The sequence below is a fragment of the Bombina bombina genome, chromosome 3 (assembly GCF_027579735.1).
Source record: "Bombina bombina isolate aBomBom1 chromosome 3, aBomBom1.pri, whole genome shotgun sequence".
Lineage (NCBI taxonomy): Eukaryota > Metazoa > Chordata > Amphibia > Anura > Bombinatoridae > Bombina > Bombina bombina.
Window position 1 is genome coordinate 1100572779 of NC_069501.1, and position 25240 is coordinate 1100598018.

Genomic DNA, 25240 nt, shown 5'->3' on the forward strand with positions numbered 1-25240 from the left:
AGTTGCAGGTTCCTGAGTAACTGAACACAGCACATATTCAGCATGATTTATATTTTAGTTACATTAATAATATATTATTTAATTGAAAGCATAATAAATTATTAAAACACGTAACTTGTATATTAAGACATAAAAAAAATGTTTTAAAGTGTATTTTCCACCAATTCTCTAATAAACACTTTAAAATGAACCAAAATTAATTAAAATAAAAACATCAATTAGTTATTTGCATATTTTATTTTTCTTTTTTTTTTTTTATTTCCAACTTAACACATCTGGCATATTTTACATCTTTGCAATAAAACATGGTTACAATAGCTTAAGGAATTTATATATCCAAAATATTTCACCATGATTTCAAGATGAAATGAACTTATCTCCCAGATGCTCAATATCCCCTACTCTAAGCTACAACTCAAGATATTGCTTACAGACTGGTGATGAATAACTTAATATTTAGTTTGATTCCTGAAAGTTTTTAGGAATCTTTTCTTTTTTTTTTTTTTTAATACAAACAGCAATGTAGAAGAAAGTCAGTGGTAAAACTTACTAATACAAGGTGAGGAACAAATAATTAATCACATCAATAAATAATGATATGTTTCTGGTGCAAAGTGCCAAATACAATTAGTCCATTGTTTCATTTGATGTTCTTTTCATTTTTAAATAAATGACTGCAAGTGAGTGTATGTTCTGAGAAAATGACATTCCTGTTACATGCCTCATATCCCTACCGACACAATATGTACATCTATGACAATACAGTCACCAAATATACAAAGAATAAACAAGTGTATTTACCCCTGGTTGTCTCAGTTTAACAGTACAATGTGCAGGAAATTATTTTGACAGCCACCACTGCAGTATTGTAAATATAAAGCATTACTCTGGGAATGTGGTTTAGGTGAATATACCACCATAAAGTAACAGATTAACACTAATCAGTTAATATACGAGAGCCTACGTTGGTATGAAATAAAGCAATATCTTTTAAATTAAAACATTAAAATGAGTCTCTTAACCTGTTACCCTATTTAGGGTACAAAGGTTTGAACTATGAGCTCCCAACGACTGGCACTATGAAATGTAAGACTCATACTCAGTAAATATCAGAACTGTTTTTCATAATGATCATAAATAAATAAGAGAAATATTACAGTAATTAGTTCTTCTTTCATGAAAGACTTATGGCAAACCATGGCTTCATATCCCTAAGTTTCAAAAGTTTAAGGGACTTCATTAAAAAGGGGTAAAAGAAAAAAAGTGCAAAGCATATTTTGGTGTAAATGGTAAAATTATCAGAAAATATAACCCAAATTCAACCTTTTAATACAAGCTGCACCATTTTGTTTCTGTGATATACCTGCTCCATCAAGACGACAGGTTTGAAGTACAAGCACGTTGTAGCTCCACGATAAAATTAGGAAACTTTTTTTTTTTGTTCTTTATACAAGGTTTTACTTTTACAAAAGCATCCCTTTTAAAGTTAAGATGTGCATCTGATGTACAAAGTATCAAACATTGTTTTCACAGCTTGAAAAGAGGCTGGAAGTGGGATTTAAGCTAAACACCATAACAGCTGGACATGTGGTCCTTCAGAATGACCAAGTCTCTGTGATGAGTCCTACCACCTTTTCCAAAATTAAGTTGAAATGATTACCAAAACATCTCCTAATCCTCATATTTTACATGATACAAGCTTGCTCTTAGCAGCTGGTGTTCAGTTTTGAAAAACACATAAAGTAAAATGGTTGCTGACTACAATGTACAGCTATTGCTGGGTGTGATGGAATGTACAACGGAGGTCAATGCAGACTTGGTTTTCCACCAGAGATGACGACGCTTTCTCACTGCACCACTTGTGCTCTCAGCCTCTACTTGGCTTTCAGCTCTTCAACCTTCCTTTAATATCTGTTCTGATGTTCGTAATGCCACCGATTAAAATCTATATTGAAAGCTACAATGCTACCAGAAGCCATGCCAGTAATCAGAGTCCTACAAAAAAGAAAGACATCGAACATAAATAAAATAATACACACAGAAAGTATATTCCAGTAAAAGTAAAACATATTACTATAAGCACAACTATTGCCATGAACGTTGTAATATTATGTCTTGGTTCTTTTTGCGTTTACTGTACTTATATATAAATTAGAGGTGTGTCCCTCTCCACCAATAGAGATGATGCAATTGTCATTATAAGCCAGTTGTGTGCTTACTGTCAATTTTTTATTTATCAAATAGATTTTACGTAAGCTTTTCATAAAAAAAAAAAAAATATATATATATATATATATACACACAGAGAAAAGCATTACTGGGCTAAAAAGCTGCACCCAGGTGGTAAATCGCCATAGAACAGGCTAACAATGTTATTGAGCCAGTTGTTCGTTCCTGTGAGTGCACTTCTCTCTGTATATATATATATATATATATATATATATATATATATATATATATATATATATATATAAAAATATAAATATATATTAGGTTTATGTACTTTAATATACATCACAGAAAATTGTAGACCTTTTTGTCCCTGTTTGAAAAAAAAATCTTGCTAAAAGTAGAATATGCTAAAATCATATACTACTCAAATTTGCTTCGCTCTCTTGGAATCCTTTATGGAAGTGTACAATTAGGGAGGCTCATAGGAGCTCAAGAGGGTGTACGTGTCTTTACACTCTATGCTATCACTGTTTACAGCAATGTCTGTAGCAGTGTTATACATTGTTGCAACAACTGCTACAATAGAATATTAGACATATGCACCCTCCGGAAAATGCTAAATAGACATGCGCACTCCCAAGAAAGTATGACCCTAGGTTTACTCTTCAACAAAGGATACCATGAGAAAAAAATTTGATAACAAAGATTTTTTTTGTTTTTTGTTTAAATTGTGCACACTATATGAATCATGAAAGTATTTTTTTCTTTATTGTGATTAGTGTAAATTAAAAAATAAAAATGCACAAAACATTTTCTATTTTTATAGTTTAAATTGTCAGTGGTCAATGAGATACCAGAGAAAACTGATAATTAAAAATGAAAAACAAAACATAAAATAAGAATAAACTCATAGTAAAACAGGTAAAACTATGCATTGCTCCCTATAATAACCATAAACGTATCTTTTGAGCTTGAACAGTCATGCTGATTGGAGTAGCCATGCTAGTAATGTAGTAAGTAGCAATGCCTTCTACTGGACTGAAATTGTAAACTCCATCATATTTATCAGTATTGCTTGTTAATGTCTTTAAAGGGACAATAAACCCAATTTTTTTCTTTCATGATTTAGAAAGAGCATGCAATTTTAAACAACTTTCTAAATTACTTCTATTATCTAATTTGCTTCATTCTCTTGATTTTCTTTGCTGAAAAGCATATCTAGATGGGCTCCGCAGCTGCTGATTGGTGGCAGCACATAGATGCCTCGTGTGATTGGCTCACCCATGTGCATTGCTCTTTCTTAAACAAAGGATATCTCAAGAATGAAGCAAATTAGATAATATAAGTAAATTGGAATGTTGTTTAAAATTGTATTCTCTATCTGAATAATGAAAGAATACAGATTAGATTAAAAATCTATGCCCAAAATGGAAGGAAGAAATAGATAATCCCTTTATTACCCAATCCCCTGCTTTGCATAACCAACACAGTTATATTAATATACTTTTTACCTCTATAATTACCTTGTATCTAAGCCTCTGGAGACTTCCCCCTTATCTCAGCAATTTTTACATTTAAAGCCAATTAGTGCAGGTTCTTGCATACCTCCACGGGATTAAGCACAATGTTATGTATATGGCACACATAAACCAGCACTGACTGGCTGTGAAAAGCTAATAAAATGCACTGAAAAAAGAGGCGGCCTGCAAGGGTGTAGAAACAGGGAGAGATTTAGAGGTTCAGAGGTTATTAAGTATTTTAATATAACCGTGTTGGTTGTGCAAAGCTGGGGAATGGGTAATAAAGGCGTTATATATCTTTTTAAGCAATAAAAAAAATCATTAGAGGATCTAAAAGTTGCATTTTTAGGAGAGTACTTCGAAATGTCAGTTTTTGTTGTTGTGTTTTTGTTTACACAAACTACTTTTTGTGCTTATGCAAGCCTGCCCCTGTCAACCAATAGCGCTCAGCGAGCAATCCGTTCTACACAAACATACATTTCCTGTTAGCTTTCAATAGCAATAGGGCCATATAGCATTTGGCTTAATATCGGTTTCTAAAAAAAAAAACTTTAAAAGTTTTAAAAAGCAGTTATCTGGATTATCTGCAGTGTCTTCTTTTTATAAAGTAGCAAGAGTCATATTTGTGCCCTTTTATTAACTGTAGAAGTTGGTTCAGTTGCTTTACTCACCTCTGATCATGTGACAGATCCATTGCTCTAATTCCGGCATCGCAGCCAGGATAAATATAGAGCTGTTTAAAATCACAAGCTTGCCAAACCTCCACAACACCATTATCCCCGCCTGTCACAAGATTCTGCCCATCGCTGCTCAGAAGAATTGCCTGGATAAAATACAATGTACCATTCATTAAAAACATTCGGATGCGCTGAAGACCAGATCTGATTATCTAGATATCTGCATTTGTAGTGCGATATATATAGACTAAGTGATATATATACTGTAGATAAGTAAGCAAAAATGAATGGACTACACATTTAATTTAACCCTTGTGTGCACTACACAGTACAAGAAATAAAACTTTAGAGTGTAAACACAAAGCACTAAATTTCACAGTGTAACATCTCAGTTTGTTTACTTTGAATATAACAATTTAAGTAAATATCTCTGAGAAAACAAAATGGCAGAAAACACAAACCAAACTGCAGCAGCAGCTGTCTATTGATTAGCTCCAGGTAAAAGCTGAAATGTTTCAAGTATAGCCTATTGTAAAAATGTATTTTTTTTTAACTGGTACTCACCCTGGTTGAATCATTAGTTTCCATTTGGCCAAGAAGTTTTCCATTGATGCTGAAATTGCAAAACCGCCCTCTTTCATAGTATATAATGCAATGACCCTCACTAGACACTGAAATTAAGCGAGGGTACAAACAGTTGTCTGGGCCTTCCAGTGCTCTTAGCAGATCTCCAGTGATGGTATGAACTAGACATGGGCCTTCTGCAAAACAGGAAGTACAAAAGATAAGCCAACCAGATGTAATGATTAGTTAAGTGTTACAACACTAAAAAACTACAGTAAAAAAGCAGATGAAATAATATACCTAGTGTTTAACAAAACAAGGCCTGTTTTAATGTATCTGTTACCATGGACATGCAGTAACTTTCTGATGTCAAGTGTGTATAAACCTTAACAAAACCAAAAACAAAACAACCCAAAAGGAAAGCATTTTCAGGATCCAATTCAGCTGTATATTACAGCCCTGCCCTATTTTGAACATCATAGTTGAAAAAAAACCAATGTATGTTTACCTGATAAATGTATTTATTTCCGGAGATGGCGAGTCCGCGGCTTGAGTAATTACTGTTGGGAATATCACTCCTGGCCAGCAGGAGGAGGCAAAGAGCACCACAGTTAAAGTATCACTCCCTTACTCACAACCCCCAGTCATTTGACCGAAGGGAAATAGAGAAAAAGGAGTAACAGAAGGTGTATAGGTGCCTGAGGTTCTAGTCTAAAGAACAATTCTCTTAAAATAAAGGGTGGGGCCGTGGACTCACCATATCCAGAATAAAATAAATGTATCAGGTAAGCATACATTTTGTTTTCCTTTCCAAAGATAGGGTGAGTCCATGGCTAGAGGACACAGATAAATAGAGAGGGACAAGACAGGCAGTTCTAAACAGAAGGCACCACCGCTTGAAGAACCTTTCTCCCAAAAGGAGTCTTAGCCGAGGCAAAAGTATCAATTTTGGAAAATGTGGAAAAAGTATGTAAAGAAGACAAAGTTGCAGCCTTGCAAATTTGTTCCACAGAAGCTTCATTTTTGAAAGCCCAAGAAGAGGAAACAGCTCTTGTGGAATGAGCCGTAATTCTCTCAGGAAGCTGCTGTCCAGCAGTCTCATAAGATAAACGAATTATACTTTTTAACCAAAAAGAGTAGTAGCAGTAGCTTTCTGACCTTTTCGTTTCCCAGAGAAACAAAGAGGGCAGAGGACTGGCAAAAATCCTTATTCGCCTATAAGTAGAATTTAAGAGCACGTACAACATCCAAATTGTGTAACAAACATACTTTGGAAGAAGAAGGATTAAGACACAGAAGGAACAACAATTTCCTGATTGATATTTCTATTAGAAACAACCTTAGGACGGAAACCTAACAGTACGAAGAACCGCCTTATCGTTATGAGAAATAAGATAAGGGGTATCACACTGCAGATCTGAGAGTTCTGAGACTCTTCGAGCAGAAGAGATAGCAACAAGAAACAAAACCTTTCAAGAAAGCAACTTGTCTATGGAATGTAATGGCTCAAACGGAGCCAGCTGTAAAACTTTAAGAACAAGGTTAAAAGGACACTGAACCCAATTTTTTCTTTTGTGATTCAGATAGAGCATGACCTTTTAAGCAACTTTCTAATTTACTCCTATTATCAATTTTTCTTCATTCTCTTGCTATCTTTATTTGAAATGCAAGAATGTAAGTTTAGATGTCGGCCCATTTTTGGTGAACAACCTGGGTTGTTCTTGCTGATTGGTGGATAAGTTCATCCACCAATAAAAAGTGCTGTCCATAGTGCTAAACTAAAAAAAAAGCTTAGATGCATTCTTCTTCAAATAAAGATAGCAAGAGAACGAAGTAAAATTGATAATAGGAGGGTACTGACTGACAGACTGACAATCTCTTCTCTAGGCCTTCCTGAAGAAAAGATAAAATTCTAGGAATTTTAATTCTACTCCAAGAGAAGCCCTTGGATTCACACCAATAAAGATATTTACGCAATATCTTATGGTAAATCTTTCTAGAAACAGGCTTGCGAGCCTGAATAATGGTCTCAATGACCGACTCAGAAAAAACACGTTTAGACAGAATTAAGTGTTCAATCTCCAAGCAGTCAGCTTCAGAGAAACGAGATTTGGATGAAGGAAGGGACCATGAATCAGGAGGTCCTTCTTCAGAGGTAGTCTCCAAGGTGGGAGAGATGACATCTCCACTAGGTCTGCAAACCAGATCCTGCAAGGCCACCCAGGGGCTATTAGAATCACTGATGCCCTCTCTCATGTTTGATACGAGCTATGACTCGTGGAAGCAAGATGTTGATGGGAAGAGTAGACTCCTCCCGAGTCCAAAGGCCCTGAGCATTTAACGAGTTCCAAACTGCTCCCCAGCCCAGCAGGTCATAATTACCCGGGAAGGTCTCTGAAAGCATGTGCCCTGAAACAGATGTTCCTGAGAAATCCACCATGGGAGAGAGTCCCTTGACAACTGATCTAACTCTATTCTCTGAGATAGATCTGCATGGTTGCCATTCCACTGTCTGAGCATGCACAACTGGAGAGCTTTCACATGGAATCGAGCAAAAGGAATGATGTCCATGGAAGCCACCATTAGACCGATTACCTCCATACATTGAGCCACTGAAGGATGAGAAGTAGTCGGAAGAGAGAGACGCAAGAGGAAATGATTTTATTTTTCCTGACCTATGTCACAAAAATCTTTATCAATAGAGAATCTATTATGATTCCTAAGAACACTACTCTTGTAGCTGGGGAAAGGGAGCTTTTTTCCAGATTCACATTTCATCCGTGGGAACGAAGAAAGACAACAATATCTCTGTGTGAGATTTTGCTTGTCGAAAAGATGGCGCCTGAACCAATATGTCATCCAGGTAGGGTGCCACCGCAATTCCACGAGAACGGATCACTGCTAAAAGAGCCCCCAGAACCTTTGAAAAAATTCTGGGAGCCATGGCTAGACCAAATGGAAGGGCCACGAACTGGAAATGTTTGTCCAGAAAGGCAAATCTCAGGAATATGTGATGGTCCATGTGAATAGGAACATGAAGATACGCATCCTTTAGGTCTACGGTTGTCATGAACTGACCCTCTTGTACTAAAGGAAGAATGGAGCGTATAGTCTCCATCTTGAAGAATGGAACTTTGAGAAACTTGTTGAGACACTTCAAGTCTAGAATGGGATGGAAAGTTCCCTCTTTTTCGGGAACCCCAAATAGGTTGGTGTAGAACCCGAGACCCTGTTCCTGCACTGGAACTGGAACTATCACTCCCGGGGAGGAAAGATGTTGTATACATTTCAAGAACGACTCTCTCTTAATCTGGTCTGCAGATAATCTTGAAAGAAGGAATCTGCCTCTGGGAAGAAAAGTCTTGAATTCCAATTTGTAACCCTGGGATACTATGTCCACAGTCCAGGGATCTGGGACATCTTGTATCCTGGCTTGAGAGAACTGAGAAAGTCTGCCCTCCACCTGATCCAATCCCAGATCGAGGGAAAACCCTTCATGCTGATTGGGAATCAGCTGTGGGTTTATTTGATTGTTTTCCCTTGTTCCAAGACTGATTGGGTTTCCAAGAAGACTTGGATTGTTCCTGCTTGGAAGAAAGAAGGGGAAGGCTTTCCTCTAAAGTTACGAAAGGAACGAAAATTACTCTGACATCCTTTAGGCCTATTCTTCTAATCTTGAAGTAGAAAAGACCCTTTTCCACCCGTAATATCAGACATCATTTCTGCCAAACCGGGTCCAAACAAGGTTTTGCCCTTGTAAGGAATCGCCAGAAGCTTGACTTTAGAGGAAGCATCCGCAGACCAGGATTTCAACCATAACGCCCTGCGGGCTAGGACAGCGAAACTAGAAGTTTTAGCTCCTAGTCTAACAACCTATAAAATGGCATCTGCAATAAAGGAATTGGCCAATTTAGGATCTTTAATCCTATCCTGAATTTCATCCAAGGAAGTCTCTACTATAAGAGAATAATACATATGTCAAACCAATAATATACTGCACAAGTCACGGTAGCAATACACACCGCAGGTTGCCATTGGAGACCTTGATGAACATACATCTTTTTCAAATAAGCCTCCAGCTTCTTGTCCATTGGATCCTTAAAATAGCAGCTATCCTCAATAGGAATAGTGGTTCTCTTAACTAAAGGGGAAATAGCCCTTTCAAATTTGGGTACAGTATACCAAGGGTCTTTAATGGAGTTCTCGGCAGGAAACATTTTCCTAAAAATGGGAGATGGGAAAAAGACACCCCTGGTTTCTCCCATTCCTGTGAAATAATCTCCCTAGCACGGCCCGGCAAAGGAAAAACCTCCAAAGTGGAAGGTTCATCAAATAAACTATTAAGTTTACTATATATCTTAGGAGTGACAATGACAGGGGTATCATAGTCATCTAAAGTAGCTAAAAAAGGTGTTCAAGCTTAAATCTGAAGGATACCACCTCAGTCTCAGAAGAAGGGATTATACTGTCTGAATCTGAGATTTGACCCTCAGAAAGTCCCGATGTATCTTCCTCCTCAGACTTATGAGAAAGGGCAACTTGGGAAGCAGAACTAAGGAAAGGCACCTTACTTTCTGTATTTCTAGATTGCGTTTTCCCTGTAATCTGGGAATGGCAGCTAATGCCGCAGATACAGCTGAAGTTACCTGGGCAGCAATTTCTGCTTTTAAATAAACTCCACTAGGAGTTATAGTGGAATCGCAGGGCACTGCATGTGATGCCATTAAAGCTTAGGACGTAGCAGGAGAAAGCTGAGGTATTATTTTAACAGCATCATCCTGAGAGACATTAGGCTTACCTTTATTTTGCAACGTTTTCTTGACACATGAAGAACAAAATTGCATAGGAGCTGCAATTTGTGCATCTAAACATATTAAGCATGAATTCATGAGAGAAGGCTCTTGCTCCATATCAGACATGTTGTGAAACAGTAAATAAACTTGTACAGATAAGTTTCAAAGATTTTAATATTCAATTAAAATAAGCTAAGGAAAAAATACACTTTAAATTGTATCCCAAATTAGGATCTAACCCCAGCTAAAATTATGTGAGAAAAGTTAAGAAAAAACATTTAATAAACATCAAATAAACTTCTAAAATACCCCTCAGGCAACCTCACACCTCAATTACTGAGGTGCCTTACCGCTACCAATTAAGACTGGATCATCCAGAAATGGAGAAAAACAACTTTTCCCTCAGAAACATTGTGAAGTAAAGACGGTCATTTGACCGCAACTGCCAAGCTCAAATTACTGCTGCGACACAGAGAGGCACTAAAAATAGCTTCCTGGTATACTGAGTACCAGAAATAACCATTTTTTCAAACCGGACAGTTTAAAATGTTGCATTGTTTTATTTTAAAGCAAAGGGGAAATGAATAAGCTGCTGAAATAGAATATTCAGCCTTACTTTCAGTTTAAACTTAAATTGTTTTATCAAGTAAATATGTGTCAGAAAAACATAATTTATGCTTACCTGATAAATTTATTTCTCATGTAGTGTATCCAGTCCACGGATCATCCATTACTTGTGGGATATTCTCCTTCCCAACAGGAAGTTGCAAGAGGATCACCCACAGCAGAGCTGCTATATAGCTCCTCCCCTCACTGCCATATCCAGTCATTCGACCGAAACAAGCTGAGAAAGGAGAAACCATAGGGTGCAGTGGTGACTGTAGTATAATTAAAATTTAGACCTGCCTGAAAAGGACAGGGCGGGCCGTGGACTGGATACACTACAAGAGAAATAAATTTATCAGGTAAGCATAAATTATGTTTTCTCTTGTTAAGTGTATCCAGTCCACGAATCATCCATTACCTGTGGGATACCAATACCAAAGCTAAAGTACACGTTTGATGGGAGGGACAAGGCAGGAACTTAAACGGAAGGAACCACTGCCTGTAGAACCTTTCTCCCAAAAACAGCCTCCGAAGAAGCAAAAGTATCAAATTTGTAAAATTTGGAAAAAGTATGAAGGGAAGACCAAGTTGCAGCCTTGCAAATCTGTTCAACAGAGGCCTCATTTTTAAAGGCCAAGGTGGAAGCCACAGCTCTAGTAGAATGAGCTGTAATCCTTTCAGGAGGCTGCTGTCCAGCAGTCTCATAGGCTAAACGGATTATACTCCGAAGCCAAAAAGAAAGAGAGGTTGCCGAGGCCTTCTGACCTCTCCTCTGTCCAGAGTAAACAACAAATAGGTTAGATGTTTGGCGAAAATCTTTAGTAGCCTGTAAGTAAAACTTCAAGGCACGGACTACGTCTAGATTATGCAAAAGACGTTCCTGCTTTGAAGAAGGATTAGGACATAATGATGGAACAACAATCTCTTGATTGATATTCTTGTTAGAAACCACCTTAGGTAAAAACCCAGGTTTTGTACGCAGAACAACTTTATCTGAATGAAAGATCAGATAAGGAGAATCACAATGTAAGGCAGATAACTCCGAGACTCTTCGAGCCGAGGAAATAGCCATCAGAAAAAGAACTTTCCATGAAAGAAGTTTGATATCAATAGAATGAAGGGGTTCAAACAGAACCCCTTGAAGAACTTTAAGAACCAAGTTTAAGCACCATGGAGGAGCAACAGGTTTAAACACAGGCTTAATTCTAACTAAAGCCTGACAAAATGCCTGAACGTCTGGAACTTCTGCCAGACGCTTGTGTAAAAGCATAGACATAGCAGAAATCTGTCCCTTTAAAGAACTATCTGATAATCCTTTGTCCAAACCCTCTTGGAGGAAGGACAATATCCTAGGAATCCTAACCCTACTCCATGAGTAATTCTTGGATTCACACCAATGAAGATATTTACGCCATATCTTGTGGTAAATTTTCCTGGTGACAGGCTTTCGTGCCTGTATTAAGGTATCAATTACTGACTCGGAGAATCCACGCTTTGATAGGATCAAGCGTTCAATCTCCATGCAGTCAGTCTCAGAGAAAGTAGATTCGGATGATTGAAAGGACCTTGTATTAGAAGGTCTTGTCTCAGAGGCAGAGTCCATGGTGGAAAGGATGACATGTCCACTAGGTCTGCATACCAGGTCCTGCGTGGCCACGCAGGCGCTATCAATATCACCGATGCTCTTTCCTGTTTGATTTTGGCAATCAGACGAGGGAGCAGAGGAAACGGTGGAAACACATAAGCCAGGTTGAAGAACCAAGGCGCTGCTAGAGCATCTATCAGTGCCGCTTCTGGGTCCCTGGACCTGGATCCGTAACAAGAAAGTTTGGCGTTATGGCGAGACGCCATGAGATCCAATTCTGGTTTGCCCCAACGGAGAACCAATTGAGCAAACACCTCCGGATGGAGTTCCCATTCCCCCGGATGAAAAGTCTGACGACTTAGAAAATCCGCCTCCCAGTTCTCTACACCTGGGATATGGATCCCTGACAGGTGGCAAGAGTGAGTCTCTGCCCAGCGAATTATCTTGGAGACTTCTGACATCGCTAGGGAACTCCTGGTTCCCCCTTGATGGTTGATGTAAGCCACAGTCGTGATGTTGTCCGACTGAAATCTGATGAACCTCAGTGTTGCTAGCTGAGGCCAAGCCAGAAGAGCATTGAATATTGCTCTTAACTCCAGAATATTTATTGGGAGGAGTTTTTCCTCCTGAGTCCATGAACCCTGAGCCTTCAGGGAGTTCCAGACTGCACCCCAACCTAGAAGGCTGGCATCTGTTGTTACAATTGTCCAATCTGGTCTGCGAAAGGTCATACCCTTGGACAGATGGGCCCGAGATAACCACCAGAGAAGAGAATCTCTGGTTTCCTGATCCAGATTTAGTAGAGGGGACAAATCTGTGTAATCCCCATTCCCCTGACTGAGCATGCATAATTGCAGCGGTCTGAGATGCAGGCGCGCGAATGGCACTATATCCATCGCCGCTACCATTAAGCCGATTACTTCCATGCACTGAGCCACCGTGGGGCGCGGAATGGAGTGAAGAACACGGCATGCATTTAGAAGTTTTGATAACCTGGACTCCGTCAGGTAAATTTTCATTTCTACAGAATCTATTAGAGTCCCTAGGAAGGAAACCCTCGTGAGAGGAGATAGAGAACTCTTTTCTTCGTTCACTTTCCACCCATGCGACCTCAGGAATGCCAGAACTATCTCTGTATGAGATTTGGCAATTTGAAAGCTTGACGCCTGTATCAGGATATCGTCCAGGTAAGGAGCCACCGCTATGCCTCGCGGTCTTAGGACCGCCAGAAGTGAGCCCAGAACCTTTGTAAAAATTCTTGGGGCTGTAGCCAACCCGAATGGAAGAGCTACAAATTGGTAATGCCTGTCTAGAAATGCAAACCTCAGGAACTGATGATGATTCTTGTGAATCGGAATGTGAAGGTAGGCATCCTTTAAGTCCACTGTGGTCATGTACTGACCCTATTGGATCATGGGTAAAATGGTTCGAATAGTTTCCATCTTGAATGACAGAACTCTGAGGAATTTGTTTAGGATCTTTAAATCCAAAATTGGTCTGAAGGTTCCCTCTTTTTTGGGAACCACAAACAGATTTGAATAAAACCCCTGTCCTTGTTCCGTCCGCGGAACTGGATGGATCACTCCCAATACAAGGAGATCTTGTGCGCAGCTTAGGAATGCCACTTTCTTTATATGGTTTGCAGATAATCTTGAAAGGTGAAATCTCCCTTGTGGAGGAGAAGCTTTGAAGTCCAGAAGATATCCCTGAGATATGATCTCCAACGCCCAGGGATCCTGAACATCTCTTGCCCACGCCTGGGCGAAGAGAGAGAGTCTGCCCCCTACTAGATCCGTTGTCGGATAGGGGGCCGCTCCTTCATGCTGTCTTAGAGGCAGCAGCAGGCTTTCTGGCCTGCTTGCCCTTGTTCCAGGACTGGTTAGGTTTTCAGGCCAGCTTGGATTGAGCAAAAGTTCCCTCTTGTTTTGAAGCAGAGGAAGTTGATGCTGCACCTGCCTTGAAATTTCGAAAGGCACGAAAATTAGACTGTTTGGCCTTTGATTTGGCCCTGTCCTGAGGAAGGGTATGACCCTTACCTCCAGTAATGTCGGCAATAATTTCTTTCAAACCAGGCCCGAATAAGGTCTGCCCCTTGAAAGGAATGTTGAGTAATTTAGACTTTGAAGTCACATCAGCTGACCAGGATTTGAGCCATAGCGCCCTACGCGCCTGGATGGCGAATCCGGAATTCTTAGCCGTTAGTTTAGTCAAATGAACAATGGCATCAGAAACAAATGAGTTAGCTAGCTTAAGAGTTCTAAGCTTGTCAACAATTTCAGTCAATGGAGCTGTATGGATGGCCTCTTCCAGGGCCTCAAACCAGAATGCCGCCGCCGCAGCAGTGACAGGCGCAATGCATGCAAGCGGCTGAGAAATAAAACCTTGTTGAATAAACATTTTCTTAAGGTAACCCTCTAATTTTTTTACCATTGGATCTGAAAAAGCACAACTGTCCTCAACTGGGATAGTGGTACGCTTTGCTAAAGTAGAAACTGCTCCCTCCACCTTAGGGACAGTCTGCCATAAGTCCCGTGTAGTGGCATCTATTGGAAACATTTTTCTAAATATAGGAGGTGGGGAAAAGGGCACACCGGGCCTATCCCACTCCTTACTAATAATTTCTGTAAGCCTTTTAGGTATTGGAAAAACATCAGTACTCACCGGCACTGCATAGTATTTATCCAGCCTACACAATTTCTCTGGCACTGCAATTGTGTCACAGTCATTCAGAGCAGCTAATACCTCCCCAAGCAGTACACGGAGGTTCTCAAGTTTAAATTTAAAATTAGAAATCTCTGAATCAGGTCTCCTCAATTCAGATACGTCACCCACAGACTGAAGCTATCCGTTCTCAGGTTCTGCATATTGTGACGCAGTATCAGACATGGCTCTTACAACATGTACGCGCTATGTATCTTGTCTAACCCCAGAGCTATCGCGCTTGCCTCTCAATTCAGGCAATCTGGATAATACCTCTGACAGGGTATTATTCATGATTGCAGCCATGTCCTGCAAAGTAATCGCTATGGGCGTCCCTGATGTACTTGGCACCATATTAGCGTGCGTCCCTTGAGCGGGAGGCAAAGGGTCCGACACGTGGGGAGAGTTGGTCGGCATAACTTCCCCCTCGACAGACCCCTCTGGTGACAATTATTTTATAGATAAAGACTGATCTTTACTGTTTAAGGTGAAATCAATACATTTAGTACACATTCTCCTATGGGGCTCCACCATGGCTTTTAAACATAATGAACAAGTATCCTCTGTTTCAGACATGTTTGTACAGACTAGCAATGAGATTAGCAAGCTTGGAAAACACTTTAAAGCAAGTTAACAAGCAATATAAAAAAAAGTTACTGTGCCTTTAAGAGAAACAAATTTTGACAAATTTTGAAATAACAGTGAAAAAAGGCAGTTACACTAACAAAATTTTTACAGTGTATGTAACAAGTCAGCAGAGCATTGCATCCACTTGCAAATGGATAATTAACCCCTTAATAACAAAAACAGAATAATAAATGAAAAAAAGTTTTTTTAAACACAGTCACAACAACTGCCACAGTCTACTGTGATTGTTACCCTCCTCAAACACGACTTTGAAGCCTTTTGAGCCCTTCAGAGATGTCCTGGATCATGCAGGAAGAAGCTGAATGTCTCTGTCAGTATTTTTAGCTGCACAGAAAAGCACTAAAATAGGCCCTTCCCACTCATATTGCAACAGTGGAAAGCCTCAGGAACTGTTTCTAGGGAAAAATCAAACCAGCCATGTGGAAAAAAACTAGGACCCAATAAGTTTTGTCACCAAACATATATAAAAACGATTAAACATGCCAGCAAACGTTTTATATTACACTTTTATAAGAGTATGTATCTCTATTAATAAGCCTGATACCAGTCGCTATCACTGCATTTAAGGCTTTACTTACATTAATCCGGTATCAGCAGCATTTTCTAGCAAATTCCATCCCTAGAAAAATATTAACTGCACATACCTTATTGCAGGAAAACCTGCACGCCATTCCCTCTCTGAAGTTACCTCACTCCTCAGAATATGTGAGAACAGCAATGGATCTTAGTTACTTCTGCTAAGATCATAGAAATCACAGGCAGATTCTTCTTCTAATGCTGCCTGAGATGAAACAGTACACTCCGGTACCATTTAAAAATAACAAACTTTTGATTGAAGTTAAAAAACTAACTATAATACACAACTCTCCTCTTACTACGTCCATCTATGTTGAGAGTTGCAAGAGAATGACTGGATATGGCAGTGAGGGGAGGAGCTATATAGCAGCTCTGCTGTGGGTGATCCTCTTGCAACTTCCTGTTGGGAAGGAGAATATCCCACAAGTAATGGATGATCCGTGGACTGGATACACTTAACAAGAGAAATAAAGCCTTATAAAAACATTTTACCTTTTCTTTTTAAAAGAGTTTAAATGTTACTCTCACACATACTACAGTGCCTGCTTCATGCCCCAGTGTAACCAATACAACAGGATTATCTATGTCCCAATAAAAAAAGCAGTCTTAATTTGTTAAGTGCATGGTCTCCCTAACTGGAAGTAAAAGCACTTACCTGCTCCACCGTCCGGCATGTAGACAGTTACAAGGTATGAGAAGACACAGTTCCTCACAGAGACCTTTGAAAAAGAAAGAACAGAGTAGCCTCTGGCTTTCTAAACTAGGGCAGCAATTATTAGGAAAACGCAGTAAGTACCTCTTTTCAAGTTCCTAACTGCTTTAAAGCCACCACTACCCGACTGCAAGGAATGACTTGGAATACGGCTATACGCCAAAACTTGCTTGTAGATTAAATCAAAATTTTTCTTCAGACACCTAAACTTCACCTCCTCCATGCACCGAAGGCTAAGATAATGACTGGGGGTTGTGGGTAAGAGTGGTGCTCTTTGCCTCCTCCTGCTGGCCAGAAGTGATATTCCCAACAGTCACTACTCAAGTTGTGAACTCACCATATCTTAGGAAAGAAATAATTTTAAAATGTGTCATTAAAGGGACATTCTAATGTAAACATTCTCTATTGCATTAGATAATTTTATTTTTAAACAGATTCCATTCTGTTACCATATGTTTAGGTGTGCAATATTGACTATGGCCACCATGTATCAATATAAAGCTGTACAAAGCTCCCAGACATAGAACCTGTCCGCCCACATTTTGGGTGAGTGATGTAGCATCTGCTGCTGGAATTTAAGATTGCAGAAGCAATAAGGTGTGTAACCCTGCCCCTGCGCATGGCTCATCAATCATTTATAGGTCTTAAATAAAATTATTATGAGAATAATTGCTGGTTTTATTTTATAGTGACACTTTTTTAATTAAAATATATCCTTCAAAAAGTTAGTCAATATTTTTTTGAATTTTGATATGGTTGCATATCAAGAAGTTTAAACAGCTATAAGTTACTGCCCTTTGGAGAAAAAAAGAAATTGAAAGGGATATAAAAGTGTGCATGTGTATTTTCTTGGTATATTTTCTTAGTCAAATTAGACATTTGAAGATAGAGGTGTTGACGACTGCAGTCCCCAATTGTAATAAGTTTATCAATTTGCTAGTGTAATTACATGAAAAGCACATATGCTTATACATGAAAGTCAATATAAAGGGAAAGGCAGTAGCTACTGACATTTTGAGTACAATGAAAAGCTAAATTATTCAAAGCAAATTGCATGATATTCAGGCAAGGTCATAGGGCTATAAGAGCGGATGCCATACAGATATGTTCAACAAATACTTCAAGCAGCTCTGAACAAAATTCAGCCTTGTCATTTGAAAGTGAGAACACAGATGTAAAGAAAATGGCTGCTTTAAGCATGAGTTCCTCTTTTGTCTTTTGAACAAAAGTAGATTATCCACTCATGGTTGCATCAAAAGCAATGTGTCCCTGCATTTAAAAAAGTCACAAAAAGGGATACAACACTGTGTATAGAACATCTCCAGTAATTACTGCTTTGTACAATATTGAGTTGATTGTGTGTGTGTTACTTCTCTGATGTGCTTTTAACAGAAATCTACTTAAGTTCAGTAGTACGTAATCAATAGTCAGAACCATTTACACTTCGCCAAGAAATGCCAATCTATTCTCAGTGGTTTGTAATCAATGCAGGGAAGATAATACTGTTCACAAATGAGGAAATAAAGTATTCGAAAGCGACAAGAATAAAATAGATACAGAGTTAATATAATGTAAGCTACTGTGTTTTGAGAGTTTATAAACTCACTAATAGGCACGTGAATAAAGGGGAGATGGTAAGCTTAGTTTTGCATATACACTTGTAATATATCTATTTATTTAATGTACATGGGGACTAGACAAATGGGGAATATAAGTTGGCAGTTATGAGTTTGCATCTCATTCCTAATACATGAAGTGAAAAAAATAGTATGTTAAAATAGATCAGTGACATGCATTGTTTGTATCTAATGTATATCTGTGCATGCAACCTAGATGGAGGTGAGGCTTTTTTTTAAATTAATTTAGTTTTTAACCCCTTTGCTCCGTTAGGATGTTCCATGCCATACTAACAACACTGGTGTTTAACACCGTTAGGACGACTTGGAACGTCCTACCACATAAGGCATCCTACAGGTTCCCCCTTTGATGAAGGCAAAGATCGGCCTGGGGGCGTGCCTAGTAGGGTGGGCAGTCCCTTATGATCCGATCCTGGACTTGAAATTACATGATTTCTTAAACGATCATGTCATTTCATTTTTACTAATATTGTTTACATCAGAACTTTGTTCCGATGTGAACACTATTATTCCATCACAAAGAATGGCACAATAACTAATCTCATAGCGACTGGTCAGGCCTTGAGAAGGAAGTGAAGTGTTAAATGAACAGTAGTATCTTCTGTTAAAGCATTTTCACTAAAATCATGGCAATGTATCTAGACAGCTGATGCAAATTAATTGTATTTAAAGCTTTAGCAGGAAAACCCTTTAAAATGTACTGCGCCTCCCCCTGTTCACTGGGAGGATGATTTCAGTTAAGGCCTCTCGAATGGATAGCTTTTCTATAGCCAATACTGCAGTACCAGCATGTTCAGTATGTGTGGTTGTTTCTCCAGACAAGAACAGCTATTTCAAACAACTTACATTCCAGCAGGTAAAATAGATCATTCTCAATACATTAATGGTACAAACAATAATACATTCAGGTGCTGAAGGAAATAGCTCATCCTTCAAGTGTTCAGTTTCATCAAATATTTATAAATCTGTCTCTGTAAATTCCATCGGTGTATGAAAATACTGTATGATAATATTTACACAGTTTTTAACAATGTAGACTAAATTAAAGGATACTGACAAAGCTATGATTTAGAAGGATACATTAAATTATTTCTTACCACCCTACTTATCAGACAATGCTAAGTTTTCTCAATAAAATATTCTGGTTTATTCCCTAGATGAAATAGCTTGTAAACAAAACTGCTTTTTTATATAATACAAATATTATGTTATTTAATAACTTAAAGGGACAGTAAAGTCCATATTATACTGTCATGATTGAGATATGGCATGTCATTTTAAACATTTTTCCAATTTACTTTTATCATCAAATTTGCTTTGTTCTCTTGGTATTCTTTGTTTAAAACTAAACCTAGGTAGGTTCATATGCTAATTTTCTCTTGAAGCTCTTGAAGGCCGCCTCTCATCTCTGTGCATTTTGACAGTTTTTCAAAGCTAAAAAAGCTATGTGTGTCATATACATACACTCCTGTGGAGTCAGCACGGATTGGCTAAAATGCATGTCTGTCAAAAGAACTGAGAAAAGGGGGCAGTCCGCAGAGGCTTAGATACAAGGTAATCACAGAGGTAAAAAGCGTATTAATATAACAGTGTAAGTTATACAAAACTAAGGGATGGGTAATAAAGGGATTATCTATCTTTTTAAACAATAAAATTTTTGTGGTTGACTGTCCCTTTAAATTAAAATCACAGTAGATATCAAATGTTAATATATTCAAACAAACTAACTGCAAGCTGTATTAGTTTGTGAAAGCATGCTGTAGATAAATAACAAAAAAATAGCAAAGTAATTAAATGTTAAGATATACACCGACAGCTTGTTTTTTAAATCAAAATACTTTTTTGACAAACACCATCACCATTTGACACTAATATTAGACAAATAATATCTATGGAGACCAAAATCTGAACACAAAGGTGGACACAATTTGTACATATAAGGTGTATTAATGCTATACGCAGTCAGACAGCTTATGTGTAAAGTACAACCTAGAGATTTCATAAGCACGTCTGACATATGTCCTCTTATTTAGAAAAACTCGCTAAATAAAGCAGTATGCCAAAGCCTCACTAGTGCAAAGCCAATCAAAGGGTCTTAGAATGTTCACTGGTGTCAGGCAAAGAGAAATAGCTTGTAAGCGAATCATCTGTATGCAAATCCACCAGCCAGTTACATATTATTAATTTATGAACTTGAAAAAATATGGTTATGAAAAAATTCACATTACCATATGCTGTGCTGAAGAGTGAGGTATTGTCTTTCTTTCTTACCCATTTTTCTGTATATAAATTCTACTTTAAAAGGACATTAAACTGAAAATGGAATTCCCTATAAATGCATAGTGAAACAAATTTGCAGTGTGCTTTTATCATTTATTTTGCCTGCTCTTCCTGTCATTTGACTCTGAAAGCTGTAGTTTTCCCACTGTACCAAGAAATTGTGCTGTGCATTTAGAACCCTGGCACTCATATGAACTGCACAGTATTTGCATGAAATGTGCAGGAGCTCATTTATATTTGTCACTAATAGGCCACAGGAAATAAGATGAGATAAACAATGCTGAAGAACCCATTTCAATTGGTGTGTCATTGGACTGCAAGACAATGAACATTTTGCGGATTTTTTTTTAAGATTCTTTTTTAATTATGTGGCAGTAGGGCTGTATAATTAAGGCTGCAATTATTTATTTATTTTGGTTTCTATAAGATTATTTTAGGAGTTTATTCTATCTAGAATATATCACATATTCTTGGTTTTATAGTTCTCAAAACTGTGAATTTGTATCTGCAGAGATAAAATGTCTCTTCCTCAAAGCAAAAATGTTATAAAATATACAGGGAGTGCAGAATTATTAGGCAAATGAGTATTTTGACCACATTATCCTCTTTATGCATGTTGTCTTACTCCAAGCTATATAGGCTCGAAAGCCTACTACCAATTAAGCATATTAGGTGATGTGCATCTCTGTAATGAGAAGGGGCGTGGTCTAATGACATCAACACCCTATATCAGGTGTGCATAATTATTAATGTAGAAAAAATAAGAGGGCGCTGAAGCTAAGATCCCACCACACTTAGTAAAAATATTAAAGACAATGGTTGGAAAATAAATCACTTTACTTAACATATAATCATATAATAATACAAGATAAAGATAAAAGGACAAGAGAAAAAAGGGACGTCTCCCTTAATAAAATATGAAAAAAAATAAATTGAATTGCCACCTTTAAAAGATAAAATTGTGTGCTAGAGTTAGTAAAAATATTTACTTATATTCAATGAGCGTTATTCATCCAGTAATGATGGCTACACTTTAATGAGTAGCTACTCTTTTGAAACAATGTTCATTGTATGAGCCGATCAAAGAGGAAGACGTGTTACTGTCCATAAAACAGTTATAACATAGAGAAATTGTATTATTATTCCTTGTGTGACTCTCTATGTTATAGTTCAAACAGTCAGAATACACACCTTGGAGTAAAGATGAATAGCGATCTTTTATAAAAACTCACACTTTCGGATGTATAGCAAGTAAGCGATTTCCTCCAATGTTGTTTTGTTTTTTTCACTTGCTGGAGCTGAACCAGGTCAGCGTGTATGGAAACTGCTTGTCAGTGCAATGTGCTTAGCTGTTTGTTTCCGAAGGTGAGAAATGGAATCCACGGACCCGCACTTAGCGTGAATCACGCGCGGGTTTAAAAATTCTTCTAGGTACCTAGATAAGAAATAAGATAACAGTCCTTTGTGGGGAACAACTGGAGATCAGTCTACGCGTTTCGCCCGTTAACAGGGCTTTATCAAGGATCTTGATAAAGCCCTGTTAACGGGCGAAACGCGTAGACTGATCTCCAGTTGTTCCCCACAAAGGACTGTTATCTTATTTCTTATCTAGGTACCTAGAAGAATTTTTAAACCCGCGCGTGATTCACGCTAAGTGCGGGTCCGTGGATTCCATTTCTCACCTTCGGAAACAAACAGCTAAGCACATTGCACTGACAAGCAGTTTCCATACACGCTGACCTGGTTCAGCTCCAGCAAGTGAAAAAAACAAAACAACATTGGAGGAAATCGCTTACTTGCTATACATCCGAAAGTGTGAGTTTTTATAAAAGATCGCTATTCATCTTTACTCCAAGGTGTGTATTCTGACTGTTTGAACTATAACATAGAGAGTCACACAAGGAATAATAATACAATTTCTCTATGTTATAACTGTTTTATGCACAGTAACACGTCTTCCTCTTTGATCGGCTCATACAATGAACATTGTTTCAAAAGAGTAGCTACTCATTAAAGTGTAGCCATCATTACTGGATGAATAACGCTCATTGAATATAAGTAAATATTTTTACTAACTCTAGCACACAATTTTATCTTTTAAAGGTGGCAATTCAATTTATTTTTTTTCATATTTTATTAAGGGAGACGTCCCTTTTTTCTCTTGTCCTTTTATCTTTATCTTGTATTATTATATGATTATATGTTAAGTAAAGTGATTTATTTTCCAACCATTGTCTTTAATATTTTTACTAAGTGTGGTGGGATCTTAGCTTCAGCGCCCTCTTATTTTTTCTACATTTGTATACTTGTGACAATCTAGGGGTGATTGTTTTTAGAGTGGCCTAGGTCTACTTTAGTTATTAGCGCTATATTTCTGCACTCATCTGTGCATAATAATTAGGCAACTTCCTTTCCTTTGGCAAAATGGGTCAAAAGAAGGACTTGACAGGCTCAGAAAAGTCAAAAATAGTGAGATATCTTGCAGAGGGATGCAGCACTCTTAAAATTGCAAAGCTTCTGAAGCGTGATCATCGAACAATCAAGCGTTTCATTCAAAATAGTCAACAGGGTCGCAAGAAGCGTGTGGAAAAACCAAGGCGCAAAATAACTGCCCATGAACTGAGAAAAGTCAAGCGTGCAGCTGCCAAGATGCCACTTGCCACCAGTTTGGCCATATTTCAGAGCTGCAACATCACTGGAGTGCCCAAAAGCACAAGGTGTGCAATACTCAGAGACATGGCCAAGGTAAGAAAGGCTGAAAGACGACCACCACTGAACAAGACACAAAAGCTGAAACGTCAAGACTGGGCCAAGAAATATCTCAAGACTGATTCTTCTAAGGTTTTATGGACTGATGAAATGAGAGTGAGTCTTGATGGGCCAGATGGATGGGCCCGTGGCTGGATTGGTAAAGGGCAGAGAGCTCCAGTCCGACTCAGACGCCAGCAAGGTGGAGGTGGAGTACTGGTTTGGGCTGGTATCATCAAAGATGACCTTGTGGGGCCTTTTCGGGTTGAGGATGGAGTCAAGCTCAACTCCCAGTCCTACTGCCAGTTTCTGGAAGACACCTTCTTCAAGCAGTGGTACAGGAAGAAGTCTGCATCCTTCAAGAAAAACATGATTTTCATGCAGGACAATGCTCCATCACACGCGTCCAAGTACTCCACAGCGTGGCTGGCAAGAAAGGGTATAAAAGAAGAAAATCTAATGACATGGCCTCCTTGTTCACCTGATCTGAACCCCATTGAGAACCTGTGGTCCATCATCAAATGTGAGATTTACAAGGAGGGAAAACAGTACACCTCTCTGAACAGTGTCTGGGAGGCTGTGGTTGCTGCTGCACGCAATGTTGATGGTGAACAGATCAAAACACTGACAGAATCCATGGATGGCAGGCTTTTGAGTGTCCTTGCAAAGAAAGGTGGCTATATTGGTCACTGATTTGTTTTTGTTTTGTTTTTGAATGTCAGAAATGTATATTTGTGAATGTTGAGATGTTATATTGGTTTCACTGGTAAAAATAAATAATTGAAATGGGTATATATTTGTTTTTTGTTAAGTTGCCTAATAATTATGCACAGTAATAGTCACCTGCACACACAGATATCCCCCTAAAATAGCTATAACTAAAAACAAACTAAAAACTACTTCCAAAACTATTCAGCTTTGATATTAATGAGTTTTTTGGGTTTATTGAGAACATGGTTGTTCAATAATAAAATTAATCATCAAAAATACAACTTGCCTAATAATTCTGCACTCCCTGTACATACAGAGTTGAGATAAAGATCTTAAAGGGACATAAACCCAATCTTTTTCTTTTATAATTCAAATAGAGCAAACCGTTTTCAGATTTACTTTTGTTATCAAATGTGCATCATTCTCTTGGTATACTTTGTTGAAGGAGAGCAATGCAATGCTTGTTGCTGCACATTGGGTAAGCCAATGACATTTAATGCAGCCACCAATCAGCAGCTAGCTCACAGAAGTGTATTGTTGCTTTTGAGCCTACCTAGGTATGCATTTCAACAAAAGAATATGAAGAGAACAAAGCATATTATATGATAGACGTAAATTGGAAAGTTGATTAATGTTCTACCTGAATTATGGAAGGTAAATTTTGTCATTACTGTCCCTTTTATATCATTGTTCCCCTGCAAACTTTTCTGCAGGGGATGGATCTGCAAGAGGACCTAAGTGTGAGGAGGGAGGGGCAAGCATTAAAATGAAAGTGAAACCTATAATGATATTGCTCTAGTAAAATAAAACTATTTAGATTGTTATTATTAAGGGAATTGTTATTTTCTTACAACTATTTAAATTGTTTTTTTATTAAGGCAATTTTCTCCTTCCAATAAAGTACAGCTGAAAAGTTGATTAATAATGAATGATTAACCTATTAAACTAAAGGTAGTTCAACTCCCAAAAATGATCTATGTATTTCTAATTTATATAACCAAATCATTAATTGACTGATATAATGGAAAACTAGTTTTAAAGTAATTATTTTAAAAATGAGACCATGATTTAAAGTCTTATTGACTAATGACTTAAATTGTGATTTAAAGGGACAGTCTACTCCAGAATTGTTATTGTTTAAAAAGATAGATTATCCCTTTATTACCCATTTTACAGTTTTGCATAACCAACACTATTATATAAATATACATTTTCGCAAGCAATTACCTGACTAGTGCAAAAATATGAACATCCAGTATTGCGTGCGCGTTCACATATTCCCCCATAGAAGTCAAAGTAGAAAAAAAAACA

The 25240-nt window shown here is 38.0% G+C and overlaps 1 protein-coding gene across 1 annotated transcript in view; it reads right to left on the minus strand.

The window, feature by feature from the left end:
• Positions 1-218: 218 nt before the first annotated feature.
• The window catches only part of NBEA (neurobeachin), a 1472531-nt gene continuing 1447509 nt past the window's right edge, over positions 219-25240 (minus strand). The window contains exons 56-58 of the mRNA XM_053708445.1: positions 4934-5130; positions 4364-4515; positions 219-1995 (exon numbers count right to left, since the gene is read on the minus strand). Coding sequence (XP_053564420.1) covers positions 1905-1995; positions 4364-4515; positions 4934-5130 — 440 coding nt within the window. The 3' untranslated portion in view covers positions 219-1904. The remainder of the gene's footprint in view (positions 1996-4363; positions 4516-4933; positions 5131-25240) is intronic.